At 42.9% G+C, this 17,903-nt stretch overlaps 1 protein-coding gene across 2 annotated transcripts in view; it reads right to left on the bottom strand.

Moving 5' to 3' along the window:
- The window catches only part of sgpp1b (sphingosine-1-phosphate phosphatase 1b), a 38,425-nt gene extending 34,354 nt beyond the window's left edge, over window positions 1-4,071 (bottom strand). For both annotated transcript variants that reach the window (XM_086002817.1, XM_086002816.1), the window contains exon 1: window positions 2,947-4,071. In XM_086002817.1, coding sequence (XP_085858943.1) covers window positions 2,947-3,663 — 717 coding nt within the window. In that variant the 5' untranslated portion in view covers window positions 3,664-4,071. The remainder of the gene's footprint in view (window positions 1-2,946) is intronic.
- Window positions 4,072-17,903: the final 13,832 nt, after the last annotated feature.

Below are 17,903 nucleotides of genomic sequence, written 5' to 3'. Positions count from 1 at the left end.
AAGAGCCGACTTCAGCCCCAGGAATTCTACATTTATCAGCATCCATAGATTAGGGAGGGGAAAAAAGCAACCTGTCTTACTGTTCCTGATCACTATCCAGTGAAAGGTACATGCATATGGATGATGGCAGGAGAGTACAGGATTGGGCACAACTGAGATAACTCACAGTCAAACTGCCTGCCAACACTTGTCTAGCCTCATGAAAAATGGCTAATTGGGAGAGGTGCCACACCTCCGCGTGAGTCAGTTCAATCAGGACAAGGAAGAGGAATAGAAAACATGAAACAAATGTGGCAATTGCTCACAGTAGAGCTGGTATAAAATTTCATTGTATACAAAGTATAATAATCCTTTATATTAAAATTTACAAGTGTTATTTCAGATGTTAATGATAGTTTGAATTCCACGCGTGAAAGCTCAACACTGATGTTCCCCCATAATTAATATCCTGCTGACACTCACCATTCAGGTATTGAAAGTATAACTAGTATTGGAAAGCTAGCTGTAATTGGAGAACAATTTTGAACAAAGTCAGTCAGCAGCCTAGCACATACAAAGAATATTTGCTTTTGTGCTGCTGGCTGTATAAGATTCAAACTTAGCTTCAAGTAGTTTACCTAGTATTGGGAGACACACACCAATATCCTCTTATTAAACGTCATCAAAATCCAGTAAGTCACAGAACAAAAATTTCAAAGATTAGCCCTAGATTGTAGCCTTTACTTAACGTATTTTCACTTCCCCCCCACTAAACTAGCTGTAGCTATTAATGAATGAATCCATGTTTCTGGATTACACTACAAGGTCTGATAGTGAAGGATGCATTTGCATGTGCTCAAAAAGCATGCCGTGCTGAAGCATTCTCCCAGCTGAGAAACAGTGTTTCCAGCCGCAGCACCAAGATATGTCGTCATTGCTAACCAGATGGTCCTACCAGTTTATCCTTCCATCTGTCGTATTCCATGAAACATAATAATGGGATAAAATAAGCAGTGCTTTATTTATGGGCTTCTGCCAGAAATGTAAATCAAAGAAATTTGGCCTTTTAAACAAAAGTTAACAAAGACTTCTGCCTCTCTTGCAACACACTCCTCTTCCAAAGAGGGCAGATACTGGCTACTCCATTTGTCTGATTAGTATAGTTTCCTCTTCGATGCTTTCACAAAAGATGGTTGAAGTCATTCAATATCCATATTGCTTTGGACGAACAGGCAGTGATATTTTTCAATAACCGGTGTGGTTATATCAGTATCCCACCTGTGAGGGGCAGCAAGTGGGTCTTCTGCTCTTATTCATTTCAGTTGGCTCTCCTTGAAAGTGTTGCATTTTTAAGTAATTTACTTCTGCTTTTTGGACTCCAGGAAGTCAACATAGCACAAGGAATACTGACTGAGGCAAGCACGTGGTAATAAATGAGAAGTAATAAAGCCTTGTTGCTGCAGCTCAATGAAGACAGATACTTTCATATTCAAGTTGGGACTGCTGGGGCATGTGTGTTCTTACATTAATCAACAATTCTAGAAGAAGCTATGTTAGGAAGGGATCACTTTCCATTTTAAATGTATTTATGTTCAAAGAAAAACACAATTCACTTTATTACATACTTAGAAAGGGAGTACTTTCAGGCTACACACCTGATAAAACAAACAATTTTTCATAACTTCTATACACACATTAAACAACCCAAGGAGGGGTCACAGCATTAGTTCCAGGGTACCAAAACCCACAACCTTCCAATTCAGAGGCGAGCGCGCCGAGTCAAGGCTGACACAATTAAAACCACGGATGGATGAAGATTACCAAAACAGACATCAGGGGGTAGCGGTTTTACTAACATAAAATTTTACTTCATTGTGCCAACCACACCACTAATATGTACCAAACTATGACGTTCGTGATGTAATCATTATTTAGGTTGAATCACCAACCCCTGGCAAATATTGCACTGTATACTATTCTCTGTATTGCTAATGCCATGAAACTTAATTCTTGCAACATTGAGTCCTAAAGAACCGTTTATAAAAGTGCCAGTAACAAATGAATCTGCTTTCTGTAAGAGGTTATAATCCAGTAACAAAATAAAAATTCTAATTAAACATTGCTCATGACAAATAACGAACACAATGCATATTTTTGCTTTTGAAATGTTTCAAAGCTTAACATTAGCACCATCGATTCTTTGTTAATATTAAAATCCAACATGTATTTGAATGCTGATAAGTAGAGGGCTACGCATGGCTGCTTGCACGTATATGCAGAAGCTCCATTGCCCCAGGCAGAGACCGACACAGAACGGGTAATACAACTTGGGTCTGCTGGCTCCGGTCTCAACCCGTTACCTGTAGTATAACTAACTACGCCTTCAAGTCAAAGCAACAAATACTTATTGTTGAAAGGATCACAGCTGTAGGAACCGCTCTAATCAACTTTGTTGGCCTCAAAAACTTCAGTTTAGCACCATTCCTACTATGAAACCAACTGATTCACAAACTTTAGTTGAAAAGTATGACAAAGTTAGTGTGTTTGTTCCAATTCTTTTTAAATGCAATACTGAACAAAGTTGCACATTTATCCAAAGTTCAGCACAAAAGGTGCATTTGAACACACCCCTGCGTCACCTGCGGTTCGGTATTGCCCAAATCTTTCCTACCGTAAAAGAAACTAAAAGGAAAAACAGGTCGCAAGGCCGCCCAACCCTAATCTCGACAACCAATTACCCAAACTGTATTGAAAGCAGAGACTACTCCCAGCATTGGTACCAATACAGCACGAGCAACAACAAAAAAAATCACCTTCAAACCAATGTAATATTGCCCCAGTCCCACGATACTGGCACCACCACCCACAGTGACAGACCCGACTTTAACAAAAAAAAGGAAATCGCCCCCCCAAAAGGTGAGCGCTCGTTAGATTTGTGATAGACTACAAGTAATTTTTAAAAATTACCTCCCATCTGCCGAAGGTTAGGAAGAAGAGGGAGAAGGGGATGGCGGTGCCCGACATGGCGTGTGTGGAGGGCATGCCGTACTCGGAGTCGTAGAAGAGCTCCACCTTGACGACGGGCGGCGAGGCGGGCCGCGGCCAGCGGATGATGTCCTTGGTGCACTGGCCCAGGTACATGACCCACACCCAGATGACGATCAGCCGGCGGCCGACGTACGGGTCGATGTTCCAGAGCCAGAAGGGGAAGAAGGTGATGTAGAAGAGCTCGTTGCCCAGCTCGGTGCCCAGGCTGAAGAGATAGTAGAGCAGCCGGTTGCGGACGAGGAACTCGGTCTCCGCCTCTTCGTTCAGCGAGTTTCGGCGCCTCGGCTTCTTCTTGGCATCTCCTGCCGGGGAGGGAAGTAGTGGCGACGGCGGCGGGCGAGCGGTGTCGCCGCCGTGCCCGGTCGGAGCGGCGATGCCGTTCTTGCCGAGGTGCTTCCCGCAGGCGCTGTCCTGGCTTCGGGCGGGCGGCGCATCTCCGCGGTACCTGGCTCCGCTGGCGGCGGCCTCCTCCTCCTCCTCCTCCTCCTCCTCCTCCGTATGGCGGCAGTCGCCGTTGGCGGCGGAGGAGGAGGAGCGGACGGCAACCACGCCGCACAGCTGCTGAAATCTGGCCACTTTGTACGGGTCTTGCAGGTAGTCGACCAGCTGCTGCCAGCCGCCGGCTTTCAGCCCCATTCTGGGGCGCCGCTTCTCGCCGAGTGAGTGAGTGCCGAGAGCTAACGGTTTCTGCACAGCCCAGCGCTTCACGAAGCCTCTCTCACTGGCGCTCCGGGATTTATTTATCAGTTCAACTGTCACAGCCTCCGAAAGAAAGCTGGCGGTTGTTTGTTGGTTTGTTTATTCCTTCCTTCCTTCGCTGTCTGCCACCTTCTCTCCTCATTCCAACCGAACTGACAGAGGATGTGGATTGAGGGGGGTGGGGCGGCGGCGGAGAGAGAGACGAAGAGCTTCAAACGTGCTCGCGTCCGCCTCTCCCGCGCTGCTCTCGGGGCGCGCACGTCCCAGGCGGCGTTGGGGGAGTGTGTGCGCGGCCCGGGCACCGGCGCCAGCGGGCGGGTTCTCGTGCGCTCGCTCCACTTTCCACTTTCACACCCTCTGTGGAGCGAGCGCGCGCGCTTGTAGCTGCACGATCTTTTTGAGGTGGTGTTTTTTTTAAAGGAAGTCATTACTTTACTATTTGGCACCAAGCGAGCATGTTCATTGTTTCGTTTTGACTGATGTGCAGCGGCTGGATAAACTACGAGCCGACTCAGGGAAAAGTAGCAAAAAGTTGACCCACAGCTTAAAAAAAATAAGCTGACAGATGGAGGAAGGCTCTGATTTCAAGCCTGTGTATGATGTGTGAAAACAGTTGCAGGTAGTAAATTAAGCAGTAGGCATACCCAACATTTGCATTAGAGGGAAAAAAAACCTTAGGTACCTGAAAGGGGAAATCCATTATTGAGGGCAGAAAATTGTTGAAGAATTTTAAGGTAATCCCTCTGCTGGTAAATGTTGAATTTTCAGATTAAAATGATGCACTCTGGTTAATTTTAAATACTTTTCACAATTCCTACATTACAACAGTGACTACACTGCAAAAAGTACTTCATTTGCTGTAAATCGCTTTAGGACGTCCGATGGTCGTGAAAGGCGCTATATAAATGCAACTCTTTTTCTTTTTCATTGAGTTTTAATCTAAAAAATGGAAAAACAATGACATTAGAATTTTCAACAGGCCGATCAATCACTTCCCGAAACAATACCTTAATAGTCACTCTCACAGCCAGCCCTCAATTCACAAAGACACAAGCCCAACCAACTCCCCACCCTTTCATGAAGTACGTTCGTCGACAACCATCCCAGTTCATACCAGCATTCTTTCTCTCTGCCCACAATTCAATCAGGTACTCTTCTCCTACAAACCATTTCAAAGTGGCACCCTTCTTTCAGGCTACCCCCTTCAAGCTTGCACTGTTTGTCCCCCAGTTCATGCTAGCACTGTTCCTCTCCTTGGTCAATAGAAGCATAGAAGATAGGAGCAGGAGTAGGCCATTCGGCCCCTCGAGCCTGCTCCGCCATTCAATGAGATCATGGCTGATCATCCAAACTCAGTACCCTGTCCCTGCCTTCTCCCCATATCCCTTGATCCCTTTAGCCTTAATAAATATATCTAACTCCTTCTTGAATATATTTAATGAATTGGCCTCAACTGCATTCTGTGGTAGAGAATTCCACAAGTTCACCACTCTCTGGGTGAAGAAATTCCTCCTTATCTCCGTCCTAAATGGCTTACCCCTTATCCTTAGAGTGCTGGAACTCTCCCTCTCTACTCACTTTCAGTTAATTTTTGCACTATTCTTTCTTCCCACCCCAAAGTACTGCTCCCAGATTCTGCCATGCATCTGCCCAATCACCCAACCTGTCCAAATCATACTGGAGTTTCTCTGCATCCTCCTCACAGCACACACGCCCACCCAGCTTTGTGTCGTCTGCAAACTTGGAGATATTACATCTAGTTCCCTCGTCTAGATCATTTATATATATTGTGAATAACTGGGGTCCTAGCACCGATCCCTGCGGTACCCCACTAGTCACTGCCTGCCACTCGGAAAAAGACCCGTTTATTCCAACTCTTTGCTTCCTGCCTGCCAACCAGTTCTCTATCCAAGACAGTACCTTACCCCCAATCCCGTGTGCTTTAACTTTGCACGCTAATCTCTTATGCGGGACCTTATCGAAAGCCTTCTGAAAGTCCAAATACACCACATCCACTGGTTCTCCCTTATCTATTCTACCAGTTACATCCTCAAAAAATTCCAGTAGATTAGTCAAGCATGATTTACCTTTTGTAAATCCATGTTGACTTTGTCCAATCCTGTCACTGTTTTCCAAGTGCTCTGCTATTACATCTTTTATAATGGACTCTAGCATTTTCCCGATGTCAGACTTACTGAACTATAATTCCCCGTTTTCTCTCTACCACCTTATTTAAATAGTGGGGTTACATTAGCTATCCTCCAATCCATGGGAACTGTTCCAGAGTCTATGGAATTTTGGAAGATGACCAGCAATGCATCTACTATTTCTAGGGCCACTCCCTTAAGTACCCTAGGATGTAGATTATCAGGCCCTGGGGATTTATCGGCCTTCAATCCCGTCAATTTCCCTAACACCATTTCCCTACAAATACTGATTTCATTCAATTCCTCCCTCTCATTAGACCCTATTTTCCCCGACATCTCTGGGATGTTATTTTTTGTCCTCCTTTGTGAAGACAGAACCAAAGTATATATTTAAAGTACAGGCTGGATATTGGGTAGCATCTCGCCCTGAGCAATGGTGACCCCTTCTAGCAGTCTGTTGAGCTCCTTGTCATTGCGGACTGGACCAAGGGCTGCAACAGTATCTCTGGCCTGCCTTACAAGTGGAACCTCTATCGACACCCAATTAGTGGTCAGACCGGGTGGAAGGAGAGCCAGAGAGAAGCAGGCCCCGGGACGTCGGTACCACGGCGGCTGAAGATTGTCGGGCAGGAGTGCGGGAAAGGCGGAGCGAGGCGAGAGCGGACCCTATTGTGATGGCGCCGATGAAGATGGCTGCCGTCCTTGCGGGCTCCATGCGTACCAGGCAGCTAAGTGCCCCTTGCTGCTTGGTGCACTCGGCTCATTAAGAAAAAAGCATTTCACTGACTGGATTTCACTTGTTGTATTTGGTTATGTGACAAATAAAATTGAAAATTGAAAATTGAAAAAAAAATTGAAAATTCATTAGTCTGCCATTTCTTTGTTCCCCATTATAAATCCCCCTGATTCTGACTGCAAGGGTCCTACGCTTGACTTCACCAATCTTTTTCTCTTCACATATCTATAGAAGCATTTACAGTCAGTTTTTTTGTTCCCTGAAAGCTTATTTTCCCCCTCTTAATTAATCCCTTTGTCCTCCTTTGCTGAATCCTAAACTGCTCCCAATCCTCAGGTTTGCTGCTTTTTCTGGCCAAATTATATGTCCTCTCCTTGGATTTTATGCTATCCCTAATTTCCCTCGTTAGCCAATGTTGAGTCACCTTTTTTGTTTTATTTTTATGCCAAACAGGGATGAACAAATTCTGTAGTTCATCCATGCGATCTTTAAATGTTTGCCATTGCCTATCCACCGTGAACCCTTTAAGTAACGTTCCCCAATCCATCCTAGCCAAGTCGAGGTATTTGCACAGTAGATATGAACTAAACTCACCACAGAAACTTAAGTCTTGTCATTTCAAGTCTAGGTAGTCTTAATGATGTGATGAGTGTTAATTATTGCCAATCAACCTCTCTGGCAATGAAAATTAACTATTACAAGTGTGGAGTCTCATTCCTTCAGGTTTTAATTGTTGTTGGAGATTTTTAAAATATCAAATTTAAAATGTAGTTTTAAAAAAACTTTTCCTTTCTATCTCTTTTTTTCTCCCTCTTTTAATCCAATCTTCCTTTCCCTCTCATTATTTCTCTTTCTGTCCCTGATTTGACATTGAATTCACTCACTCTAATTTACACTTCCTTCTCAGTCCTTGTGCTTTTTATTTCACAATCTTTCAATCTGATTGGTTATGGAGATACACCGTTGCTTGCCCTGTTCACTCAGGTCCCAGATGCCAGTGTTGCTTGCTGTGACGTTATCAGCTTGCACTTTCAGCAACTTCCCATGCAAAAAATTTAAAAAACCGAAACATGCACGAGCAAATCTAATTAACGGCAGACACTGTCAGATGCCCTGCTCCAGCAAAATCTGGACCACTGTCTCTGCTGAAAGATGTCGAATACTTGACACAATCAGGTATATCAATTTGAAGAATAGGGGCATGTGAGGACTGCTTTAAATTTAAATCCAAACTAATACCCAGTGAGTCCTGGTTGGGTTGATGGTTCTTGAAAGCACTTATTGACACTATCCCTGGACATAGCGAGGGATACGCCACATTCGCTATGCTGCACACCTTTATTTTGCTTGGGCTGCAGGGGTGTACAACCCCAGTTCTCATGTTGTGCTGCCATCTCTCCTGCCCTGTGTTCTGATCTTGTGCTGCTGAACTCATCTGCCCCAGGTCAAAATAAATAATTTTGCTGAAAGAAAAATTTGAAACATCCAAAGGAATTGGCAGAATTAATTAGACAGCACCTTTTTGGTTGTTACCTTTTCTGCTCCCTTTATATTTTAAAAAAAACCCATGATGAACAATGCTGGGGCCGAAGTTGGCACAACTAGAGACTACTGGGTGGGGGTTAAGGGTTACACAGGGTAAAGGAGCAGGAAAGGGACAACAGAATGGTAAATAGTGTACAACATTTATTTGTCTAGCTGTGGAATTTCCTGACAGATCATTGCACCTTTGCCATGGGATAACTTTATGCCATTGACATCAATATGCTACTCCTAATGACTCTTTGTAGAAGTACTTTTAATGTAAAATGGAGAAAATCTGTTCTCTCTGCATTTTGTTTATGTGGCAAAAATCCTTGAAGCACAGATCCCATATAAACCTAATCAGCAAGGGAGCTAATTGGCCAATATTGTACGGTCTGCCTTTTTGAAGGTCTGCAGATTTTTCAACAAATGCTTTGTGAACAGTGAACAGTAATGGTATTCAGCAAAGATTCCATGGATATGTAAATATGATGAAAACTCATACATCTTAAGAAAGACTTGCATTTATATAGTGCCTTTTACGACCACTGAACATCTCAAAGCGCTTTACAGCCAATGAAGTACTTTTTGAAGTGTAGTCACTGCTGTAATGTAGGAAAAGCAGCTGCCAATTTGTGCACAGCAAGCTCCCACAAACAGCAATGTGATAATGACCAGATAGTATGTTTCAGTGAGGTTGATTGAGGGATAGATATTGACCAGGACACCAGGGAAAACTTCCCTGCTCTTCTTCGAAATAGTGCCATGGGATCTTTAACGTCGACCTGAGGGAGCAGACGGGGCTTCGGTTTAACGTCTCATCCGAAAGACAGCACCTCCGACCGTGCAGTACTCCCTCGGCACTGCTCTGGAGTGTCAGCCTGGATTAAAATGCTGACAGATGAATCTAAACTGGAATGTCAGCGAGTACCTTACCTGTACAATCTCAGTATAATATACCGTCAGAAGCTATATAATTTAATATTTTTAACTTCTTGAGGGTTTTCTGGGTTAGTTCCTATCCTATTTTAGACTCAACCCTGCCACAAAGGAATACTCCCTGGCTGGGAGAGCAGCCAGGCAATCTACTCCAAGGCATCTGAAATCCTGATACTTAACTAGCTATCAGGAGGTTCACGATAGTCTCATCCTTCAGTTTTCTATCCCTGCTTGTCAAAAAGTGCTATCTTCTTAGACAGTCCCTTGGAACCGAGGATGACTTGCTTCCACATTAAAAATGAGTTCTCAGGTGACTGATGAGTCCAATGCGGGACCTACAGTCTCTGTCACAGGTGGGGCAGACGGTGGTTGAAGGGGCGGGTGGGTGGGATGCTTGGGTTGACGTGCGCTCCTTCCGCTGTTGCGCTTGGCTTCCACTTGCTCCCGGCGAAGAGACTCAGGGTATTCGGCGCCTTCCCGGATGCTTCTCCTCCACTTTGTGCAGTCTTGGGCCAGGGATTCCCAGGTGTCAGTGGGGATAGAAACATAGAAGATAGGAGCAGGAGTAGGCCATTCAGCCTCTTGAGCCTGCTCCGCCATTCAATGAGATCATGGCTGATCATCCAAATTCAGTACCCTGTCCCTGCCTTCTCCCCATATCCCTTGATCCCTTTAGCCTTAAGAAATATATCTAACTCCTGGGATGTTGCACTTTTTCAAGGAGCCTTTGAGGGTGTTCTTGAAGCGTTTCCTTTGCCCACCTGGGGCTCTCTTGCCATGCAGGAGCTTCGAGTAGAGCGCTTGTTTTGGGAGTCTTGTATTGGGCATGCGGATGATGTGACCCATCCATCGGAGCTAATCGAGCGTGGTCAAAGCTCCGATGCTGGGGATGTTGGCCTGAGCGAGAACACTGATGTTGGTGCAAAGTGCTACAGCTCCAAGTGTCACCGCCACTCACAGTCCAGCAGAGGTCTGAAACTCAGTACCTTTGAATCATAGCTGCAAATCAAAATCGTGGCATGCACGCTATCAGGACCTAGTAACTTAATCACTTTGAGTTCTGAAAAAAAAATTCAGAATCAATTCCTTTTTGAACAATTATCTTTTAACAATTGTTCCTTGTCCTCCTCTAGTACACTTGCATTCTCACTTCAGACATCATTGTAAAAATTAACACAAATATTTCTGGCATTCTTTCATGCTCCACAATTAGATTCCTATCTCTTTAATTACTCCTTTAAATTGGTTATATAAACCCTTACTATTTCCCCTTATGTTGTCTGATGGCTTTCCCCCCACCATATTCCCTTTCACCTAAGCTAATATACCACTTAGTTCCCTACTCTTTAGTATTCTTGGTCCTAATGTTATCGTATGTCTATCTTTTAAGTTTCAGTTTAGGTTTAATCTCTCTATTAATCCATAAAACTCTATCCTGTGATGCACTCCTTTATCACCATATAGGAATTTTTGGGGTAGTTCTGTGGTTATGGTACTGATCATAACAAATTGTGAAACTGAATTCAATAAATCTGAGAATTTGTGGGCTGGTAAAATATGATTATGACCATAAAAGTTGCGGGATTGTTATTAAAAAACCTAAGTGGTTTACTAATGTCTTGCAGAGAAGGGAACCTGTTATCTGTAGCTAGTCTGGCTTACACATGACTCCAGTCCCACTACATGGTTGATTCTTAATGTCCTCTGAAATGGACTAGCAAGCTATTCCACTGTTTAAAAAAAAAAGAATCACTAGTAGTAGAACTACCATCACCATCTCAGGGCAATAAAAGCCTTGCCAGGGTTGCCCCCATCCTGAGAACAAATTAAAAAAATCTATTTTGTAGTCTATCTTATATTTGAAGATTTCCCACTGCTGATCCAAATGTTTGCTAACATTTCTGCCCAGTTAATTTGAGCCAGACCCCTTCTTATCTCACTGAACTTCGCCCTTTTCCAGTCCACCTTCCATATCTTTGCCTCCTCATTATCCTTTTCTATTTTCACGTTGAACTTAATTACTTGTTCTCACTGTTACCCAATTGTTCTGCTATTCTCATGTCAGTTGTTTGTCCCACTTCATTTCCCAGAACTGAATGAAGCAATGCTTATTTCCTTGTTGGATGAGATCCATTCTGATCTAAGAAGCAGTCTTGGATGCATTCTAAAAAGCATTGTCCATTATGACTAGACACATTACCTTTACTAACATAAAAACAGAAAGTGCTGGAAATACTCAGCAGGTAAGGCAGCATCTGTGGAGAGAGAAACAGAGTTAATGTTTCAGGTTGATGACCTTTCAGGTCGATTACCTTTTTTGATGACGAAAGGTCATCAACCTGAAACATTAACTCGGTTTCTCTCTCCACAGATGCTGCCTGACCCGCTGAGTATTTCCAGCACTTTCTGTTTTTATTTCAGATTTCCAGCATCCGCAGTATTTTGCTTTCACATTACCTTTACCTCAGTCTATCTTGGAATAATTTAAATCACTCAATATTATTGCCCTGTTATTACATACCTCTCTGAATTATTATAAATCTCCTCAGCCCAATCCTGTTTATCTCTTTTGAAAATGTTATAACTAGGAATGTTAAGTTCCCAATCCTGTCCAAACCTAAGCCATGTGCTATAGCTACTATATCAATACCTCTCTATAGTTATAAGCCAAGTTTCACAGAAAGTCCCGTCCTACTCCAACAGTGTGCGAAAGTTGTAACTTCACACCACTTTCTATAAATACAGGGGAAAAACAACTGTTTTTTTTAACCTCAGAGGAAAAGAATATCTTTTACAAACACTGCATATCTCTGCAAAGACATATGGCACTAGGCTCTATTGGATACATCTAACTTGGAGAAGCAGTTGTCAGCGACAGACAGGCACACATGTACATAGAGAGAGGTGGAACAGCTGCCCGGGCTCAGAATGCTTTTCAGGCGCATTTAAGGCAACATTAATGTTGAATTGAAACTTATTTAAATTTGAAGGATCCCATTTCAAATCAGTTAATGTTCCTGTCCTTATAGGATTAAAGAAATAAATTCAAGACGCCAGCTGCTTGCAGCTTTATTAAGAGAGCTGCAAAATTCACAATGCAATAGAATGAACCCAGGTTTGTGAAAAAAAACACTTGCAGCTTTTAATTTTGGATTACATTCCATCTGATATATCTTCAATGATGCAACAAAGACTATAATCACTAAAAGAGAATGTTGGATAGCATGATGGAGCAGCATATTTGTGTATAAACAAATGATGCCACAGAATGGTAGGAGAACATTCATGTATACATATTCATCATTGCCATGGGGTGTTGAAAGCTAGATTGGTGGTTTCTCTGCTTGTCCTCCTTTCTGGTCTTTTTCTAAAATCCGTGGTCTTTACTTTAAAATATGATGCATTGTGAAATCATTTTTTTGCTTCCTGTGCTATGTACATTCACCAAACTAATTAATTATTTCGGTTCTGACAAAAGGTCTTCGGCCTGAAACGTTAACTCTGTTTCTCTCTCCACGGATGCAGCCTGGCCGGCTGAGTTTTTCCAGCGTTTTCTGTTGTTATTTCAGATTTCCAACATCTGCAGTATTTTGCTATTGTAATTATTTCCAGGTGAATCATGAAGAACACTAGTTTGCAGTTCTCTTAATGCCAAGCTATCCCGAGCATTTCAACTGGAACTCTGTCAAAGGCTTTAGAGATGACAAAGGTAATGACATATAATTCACGAAAATGCTCAAGATTGGAATTCTAAAGTTGGATAACAGACAACAAGATCACCCAGTGGAATGGCCAAACCAAAAAATGATGCTGGCAATTATGGATTAGGCCAGCTCTTTCAAAGTAATTAAGAGTTAACTGCATCTTCCATAACATTAGAAAGTAAGGATGTAAAGACAACAGGCCAGTAACTGGGATAGAGTGATAACTAGCACAGTCCCAAGGAAACAGAAATGTGCATTGGAAGTAAGAGAGATTGAAGAGATAGCATGGTCATTTCAAAGGCACTTATCTTGTGGAGGATAGGGAGATACCATCAGAATCAGAGGTCTTATTGGAACATCTGACAGATTTCAGAGGGATAAACCTTGATGTCAGTTTATTGGTTGAACAGAATGGAGCAATGGGGGGAGGGGGGGAGATCCTTTGCCAAGGTCATAGAAAGTAATATTGGAGAAGAAAGCCCAAGACAAAGGAAATTCACTTTTATGTACGATTAGGTAGAAAAGAGGATTCATTGAAATTACAAGAGAAATCTTTGGCAAGAGACCAGAAGGAGCAAAGAGCAGGAGGACAGCAGTTGAGATTTCTTTTCAAATAAAGTTGCATGTAACAGGTTTAATTATGGATTTACAATGTTTCCGAGCCGAGTAAAAGTCGTCTTGGGATGTTATAGACTGATGAGGCAATAGGCAACATTTATAAGACAGGCAAAACAAGTAGGATTGAATGAAAATGTAGTTACAAGATCTGACAGAAGCGGAAAAGCAGGTAAGAAATCTTGCACACCAGTTAATTCATTGGCACAAATATAAGGTTTAGGAGTGTGAAGCAACAGTTGGACCAGGAAAAGGCAGCAAGAAATTCTGAAAGCTGTGTGATTTATAGTGCCAAATGGACTCTCAGTGTGTTATTTGTTGCAAGGCATTCTGCATGATTGTGAGCTCAGCACTAAATATTTTAAGTGTTAATAAAATATTTAAAATGCTTGGTGTTAACAGCTTCTAGTAAACCGTTGGATCTGATTACCGTGGTTGATTGGAAGAAAGTTTCCATAGGCATCTCTGAACATGGAAAGAGAAAACTACAAAAAATGGAATATTATAAAAATTAGGCTTTGCAAAGATGAATCATCATAGCCTTCAATGTTTTCTATTATTGCAAAATCATAATCACTACACAAGAAAAAGGCAGACAATATTAACTGCAACCTGGTAAGTTACTGAATTCACAAACTATAGTTGTGTTGAATAATGTACTAGATAATGAAATTAAACATGGATTTAGGATCTGAAAAATAGACATTTATTAAAATATTAATTAAAAATAAAATGATGGTGTGAGAAAATGTTTTTCAAACACTTCTGTCTTAATTCAGTATTTCTTCTTTGGCTTCCTTACTGCTTGAAATAATTAGTTGCTTTGCTGCATATTCAGCATCTTATAACGTGTTGTCAATGAGTATTTTTTAATCTGGATTTCCCGGATTTCTGTTACCTAATTCTATTTACAACTGCACTGCAAACTGTCTCAGTACTCCAGACAGTATGTTTGACCAGTAAAAACATATACACATGCTGGAAGTGCTTATCAGCTCATTACATCATCTCAACTCCTGATTGAACAGGAAATGACTCATTCAGTAATTCACGCCACAGTGTCAAATAAAACACATACTTCCAATTCCAAAAATGAAACTTTATTTGATATACAGAGCGACATGGATACTATTTTAGAGACCAACACATTTTATCTCCAGTGTGCACACGCAAAACGCATGGCAAAGCACATTTAATCATACTTTATGTCATCTGTCTCCTTGGCAAAGTGAAGTAAGATAGTGAGGGATGCCTATTTCTTCCAACTTTCTTTACTGTCTTGGTCTTTTAACTTAAAAGAAGCCGAGTTCAAATTGCGATATTTGTTACTGCGGGCAACTTCTTATACATAGAGAAATTAAAATCCAAACTTCAGCAAATACAACCAACATATAAGTATTGCAAATGTTTCAGGAAACACTTAAAATAATGCAATGCATTGCTGCCGCATTTAAAAAAAACGAAGTAGCCGAAGATTATAGTAGTTTCAAATTATGCTATGTTTCGGAGGTGACACTAGTAAGAACATACTGAAAGTCGTAAAAAGTGGAGAGTTCTGGTTTTCATTTTCTGTTCAACCCCCTCTCTCCTGAAAGCACTGACTGTAACTGACATAAGACTCTACAGGCATCAGTTGCCCTCTGGTTCCTTACACAAGAGGCTATTCTTTCCATGAGCATAGGCATGGTGGGTGTTATTTTGGCCAAAGGGTAAATACTGGTGCTAAATGTGGGCAGTGCTAATAAGACTAGCCTGTGTGAAAGTCTGGATTTAGCACACAATTTTGGCCTTAATTGCTGATTACCATTAACTTGAACTTGCCTGGAGGCGCTATACCAGAAACCGGCAGGTTTAGCGCTCAAGTGTGGATTAGATGCAATTTTCGTGGAGCAGTATATGTGGGCTCCTCGCACCCACTTCCACTGAAGGCGTGGACTGGTCTGGGTGGCACACAGCGGCCCTTTGCAGGATGGCTCAGGGACCGAGGGAGAGGGCGCACAGGTTCTCGGACCCGGCACTGGAGGTCCTGGTGGAGGAGGTCCAGAGAAGGAGGGATATCCTGTACCTGCAAGGGTGAAGGGCGCCACCTCGCCCTCCTGTCCCTCTCTCCTGCAGCAGCTGGTGCTGCTCTGTCCGGCCTCATGTCCTCCTCCCATTCCTTGTCCAGACCAAGGGGGACTCCTAGCAAGATGCCCCTGACCAAGCACTACCTTTCTCCAGGTGACTCCTATAGAGTGGAGTAGCACTGCTGTTACTCTTTTTAGGTGAAATCCTCAGAGAATTTCTGGATTAAATGTTGCTCGAGTGTTGGTGAAGTCTTGACAAAGTGTCTCAGAAAATCTCTCGATATGTTTCTGAGGTCCTCTTGCCAGCTCCAGCAGTACTGACCATGAAATGGTGAGTATCCCTTTAAGTAGCACTTGAAAAACACAAGGTTTATATAAGAACATGAGAACATAAGAAATAGGAGCAGGAGTAGGCCAATCGCCCCTCGAGCCTGCTCCGCCATTCAATAAGATCATGGCTGATCTGATCCTAACCGCCAATCCACTATCACAGGACCATCTCCTGAATCTAACAGAATTAGACACACAAAATAGGAGCAGGATCAGGCTACACGGCCCCTGGGCCCACTCCGCTACCCACAGGGCCATGTCCGATCTGAACCTAGACTCATGTCCAAATTCCTGCCCGCTCCCCGTAACCCTTAATTCCCTTTACTTCTAGGAAACTGTCTATTTCTGTTTTAAATTTATGTAATGATGTAGCTTCTACAGCTTTTTGGGGCAGCATATTCCATGGACCTACCACCCTCTGAGCGAAGTAGTTCCTCCTCATCTCAGTTTTGAAAGAGCAGCCCCTTATTCTAAGACTATGCCCCCTAGTTCTAGTTTCACCCATCATCGGGAACATCTTCCCCGCATCCACCCGATCCAACCCCTTCACAATCTTATATGTTTCAATGAGATCGCCTCTCATTCTTCTGAACTCCAATGAGTAGAGTCCCAATCTACTCAACCTCTCCTCATATGTCCACCCCCTCATCCCCGGGATTAACCGAGTGAACCTTCTTTGTACTGACTTGAGAGCAAGTATGTCCTTTCTTAAGTATGGACACCAAAACTGTACGCAGTATTCCAGGTGCGGTCTCACCAATACCTTGTACAACTGCAGCAATACCTCCCTATGTAAGATCTTTCAACTCTTTCCTGTAATTTACTCAACTAGGTTGTGCATGAAGAGGGCATTTCAGAAGGTAAGGTGCTACAATTGAAGGCCAGAAACTGGAAACCTTGTAGTTTTATATCACAAATGATCCCATAAGACAGCCACAAATGTTATTTGCATCAAGAGTGAATGTAATCTTTGCTTTCTTTCTGGCTGAAGTACAAGGGGAGTGCAGTTCATGTGCACCAGCAGTGGGAATACAGTTGTTGCTGGTACATTCGTTTTTGTATTAAGTTACATCCCCTTTTCAATTATCATTGGCACCAGCTTTTAGTGATTTCAGCATGTTTACTTGAGGCAGTACTCATTCAGTCACACTAGCTAACGATAGGGGGGGGAAAAAAGAAAGCTCATTGAGGTAGAAATTCATCATGTTATACTCACCGCTTGATATCCTGTTCTATTTCAGTCAATTGAACTGAATATCAGGCAGTGTGTGTAATGGGCAGCTGATTCGATACCGTTCATTTTGCGCTACTGGGCAAGAAAAGTTTCTACCCCAATGGTTCCAAATATCACAACTGTTATAAGTCAGGTGAAGAAAGGATGCCCGCTGTAACTGGTTTTTTGCGGTGGCCAATTTCCTATGGCCCCTGCTGCAATCGCCAATTATTGTAAGTGGTTTTGCCCCACCCGTAGCGAGCACGCAAACACCCTTACTACAAGTTCTGGATGATAGTGATTACTGAGGACAGATTTGAACACGGACAGTGTTTTCGGGCTCACCTGTACAATGTTTATTAAGGTTAACAAAAACCACTCCACTAGCATACAGTACAAGCGGTGTGAACACAACGGTACAGTTTAAAACAGTACAACCCTGACTTGTCCAACAAGCCCCTGCCGTGCTGACTTACCATGGCCAAAAAACACCCTCCCGTGAACTAAACTATCACAGGACTCTTCCAACGCTAAACCCCCTCTGGTTTGGTAGGAACATACAGCCACCCCCTCACACAGCCAAGTGATCTTGTGGGTGTGTAGGCTTGGCAATGCTCACCTAGATTGCCCCTTTTATCTTGCTTGCAGCTTTCTCCCGTACGTCTCGGCTACCTGGTTCCGTACCGGCCTTGCGGCATGCGAGTCCCAGCCTTAGTCGATGTTTGTCTCGGTTGGAAGAGCAAGGCTCAGCTCTTCTTGATACGTTGTGTGGAGGGCAGGAGAGAGAGAGAGAGTGAGCTATCCAAACTGCTCTTTTTATACCCCTCCAATACACAAACCGTTGTCTGTGGTTTTAATGGACACATGGCCTGGGGGAATGGGTTTTCAATCTCTTGAATGGTT

Source organism: Somniosus microcephalus, chromosome 12, assembly GCF_052327205.1.
Source record: "Somniosus microcephalus isolate GS21.2 chromosome 12, FLI_Smic_1.0, whole genome shotgun sequence".
Lineage (NCBI taxonomy): Eukaryota > Metazoa > Chordata > Chondrichthyes > Squaliformes > Somniosidae > Somniosus > Somniosus microcephalus.
This window is presented reverse-complemented; position numbering and strand designations above follow the sequence as displayed.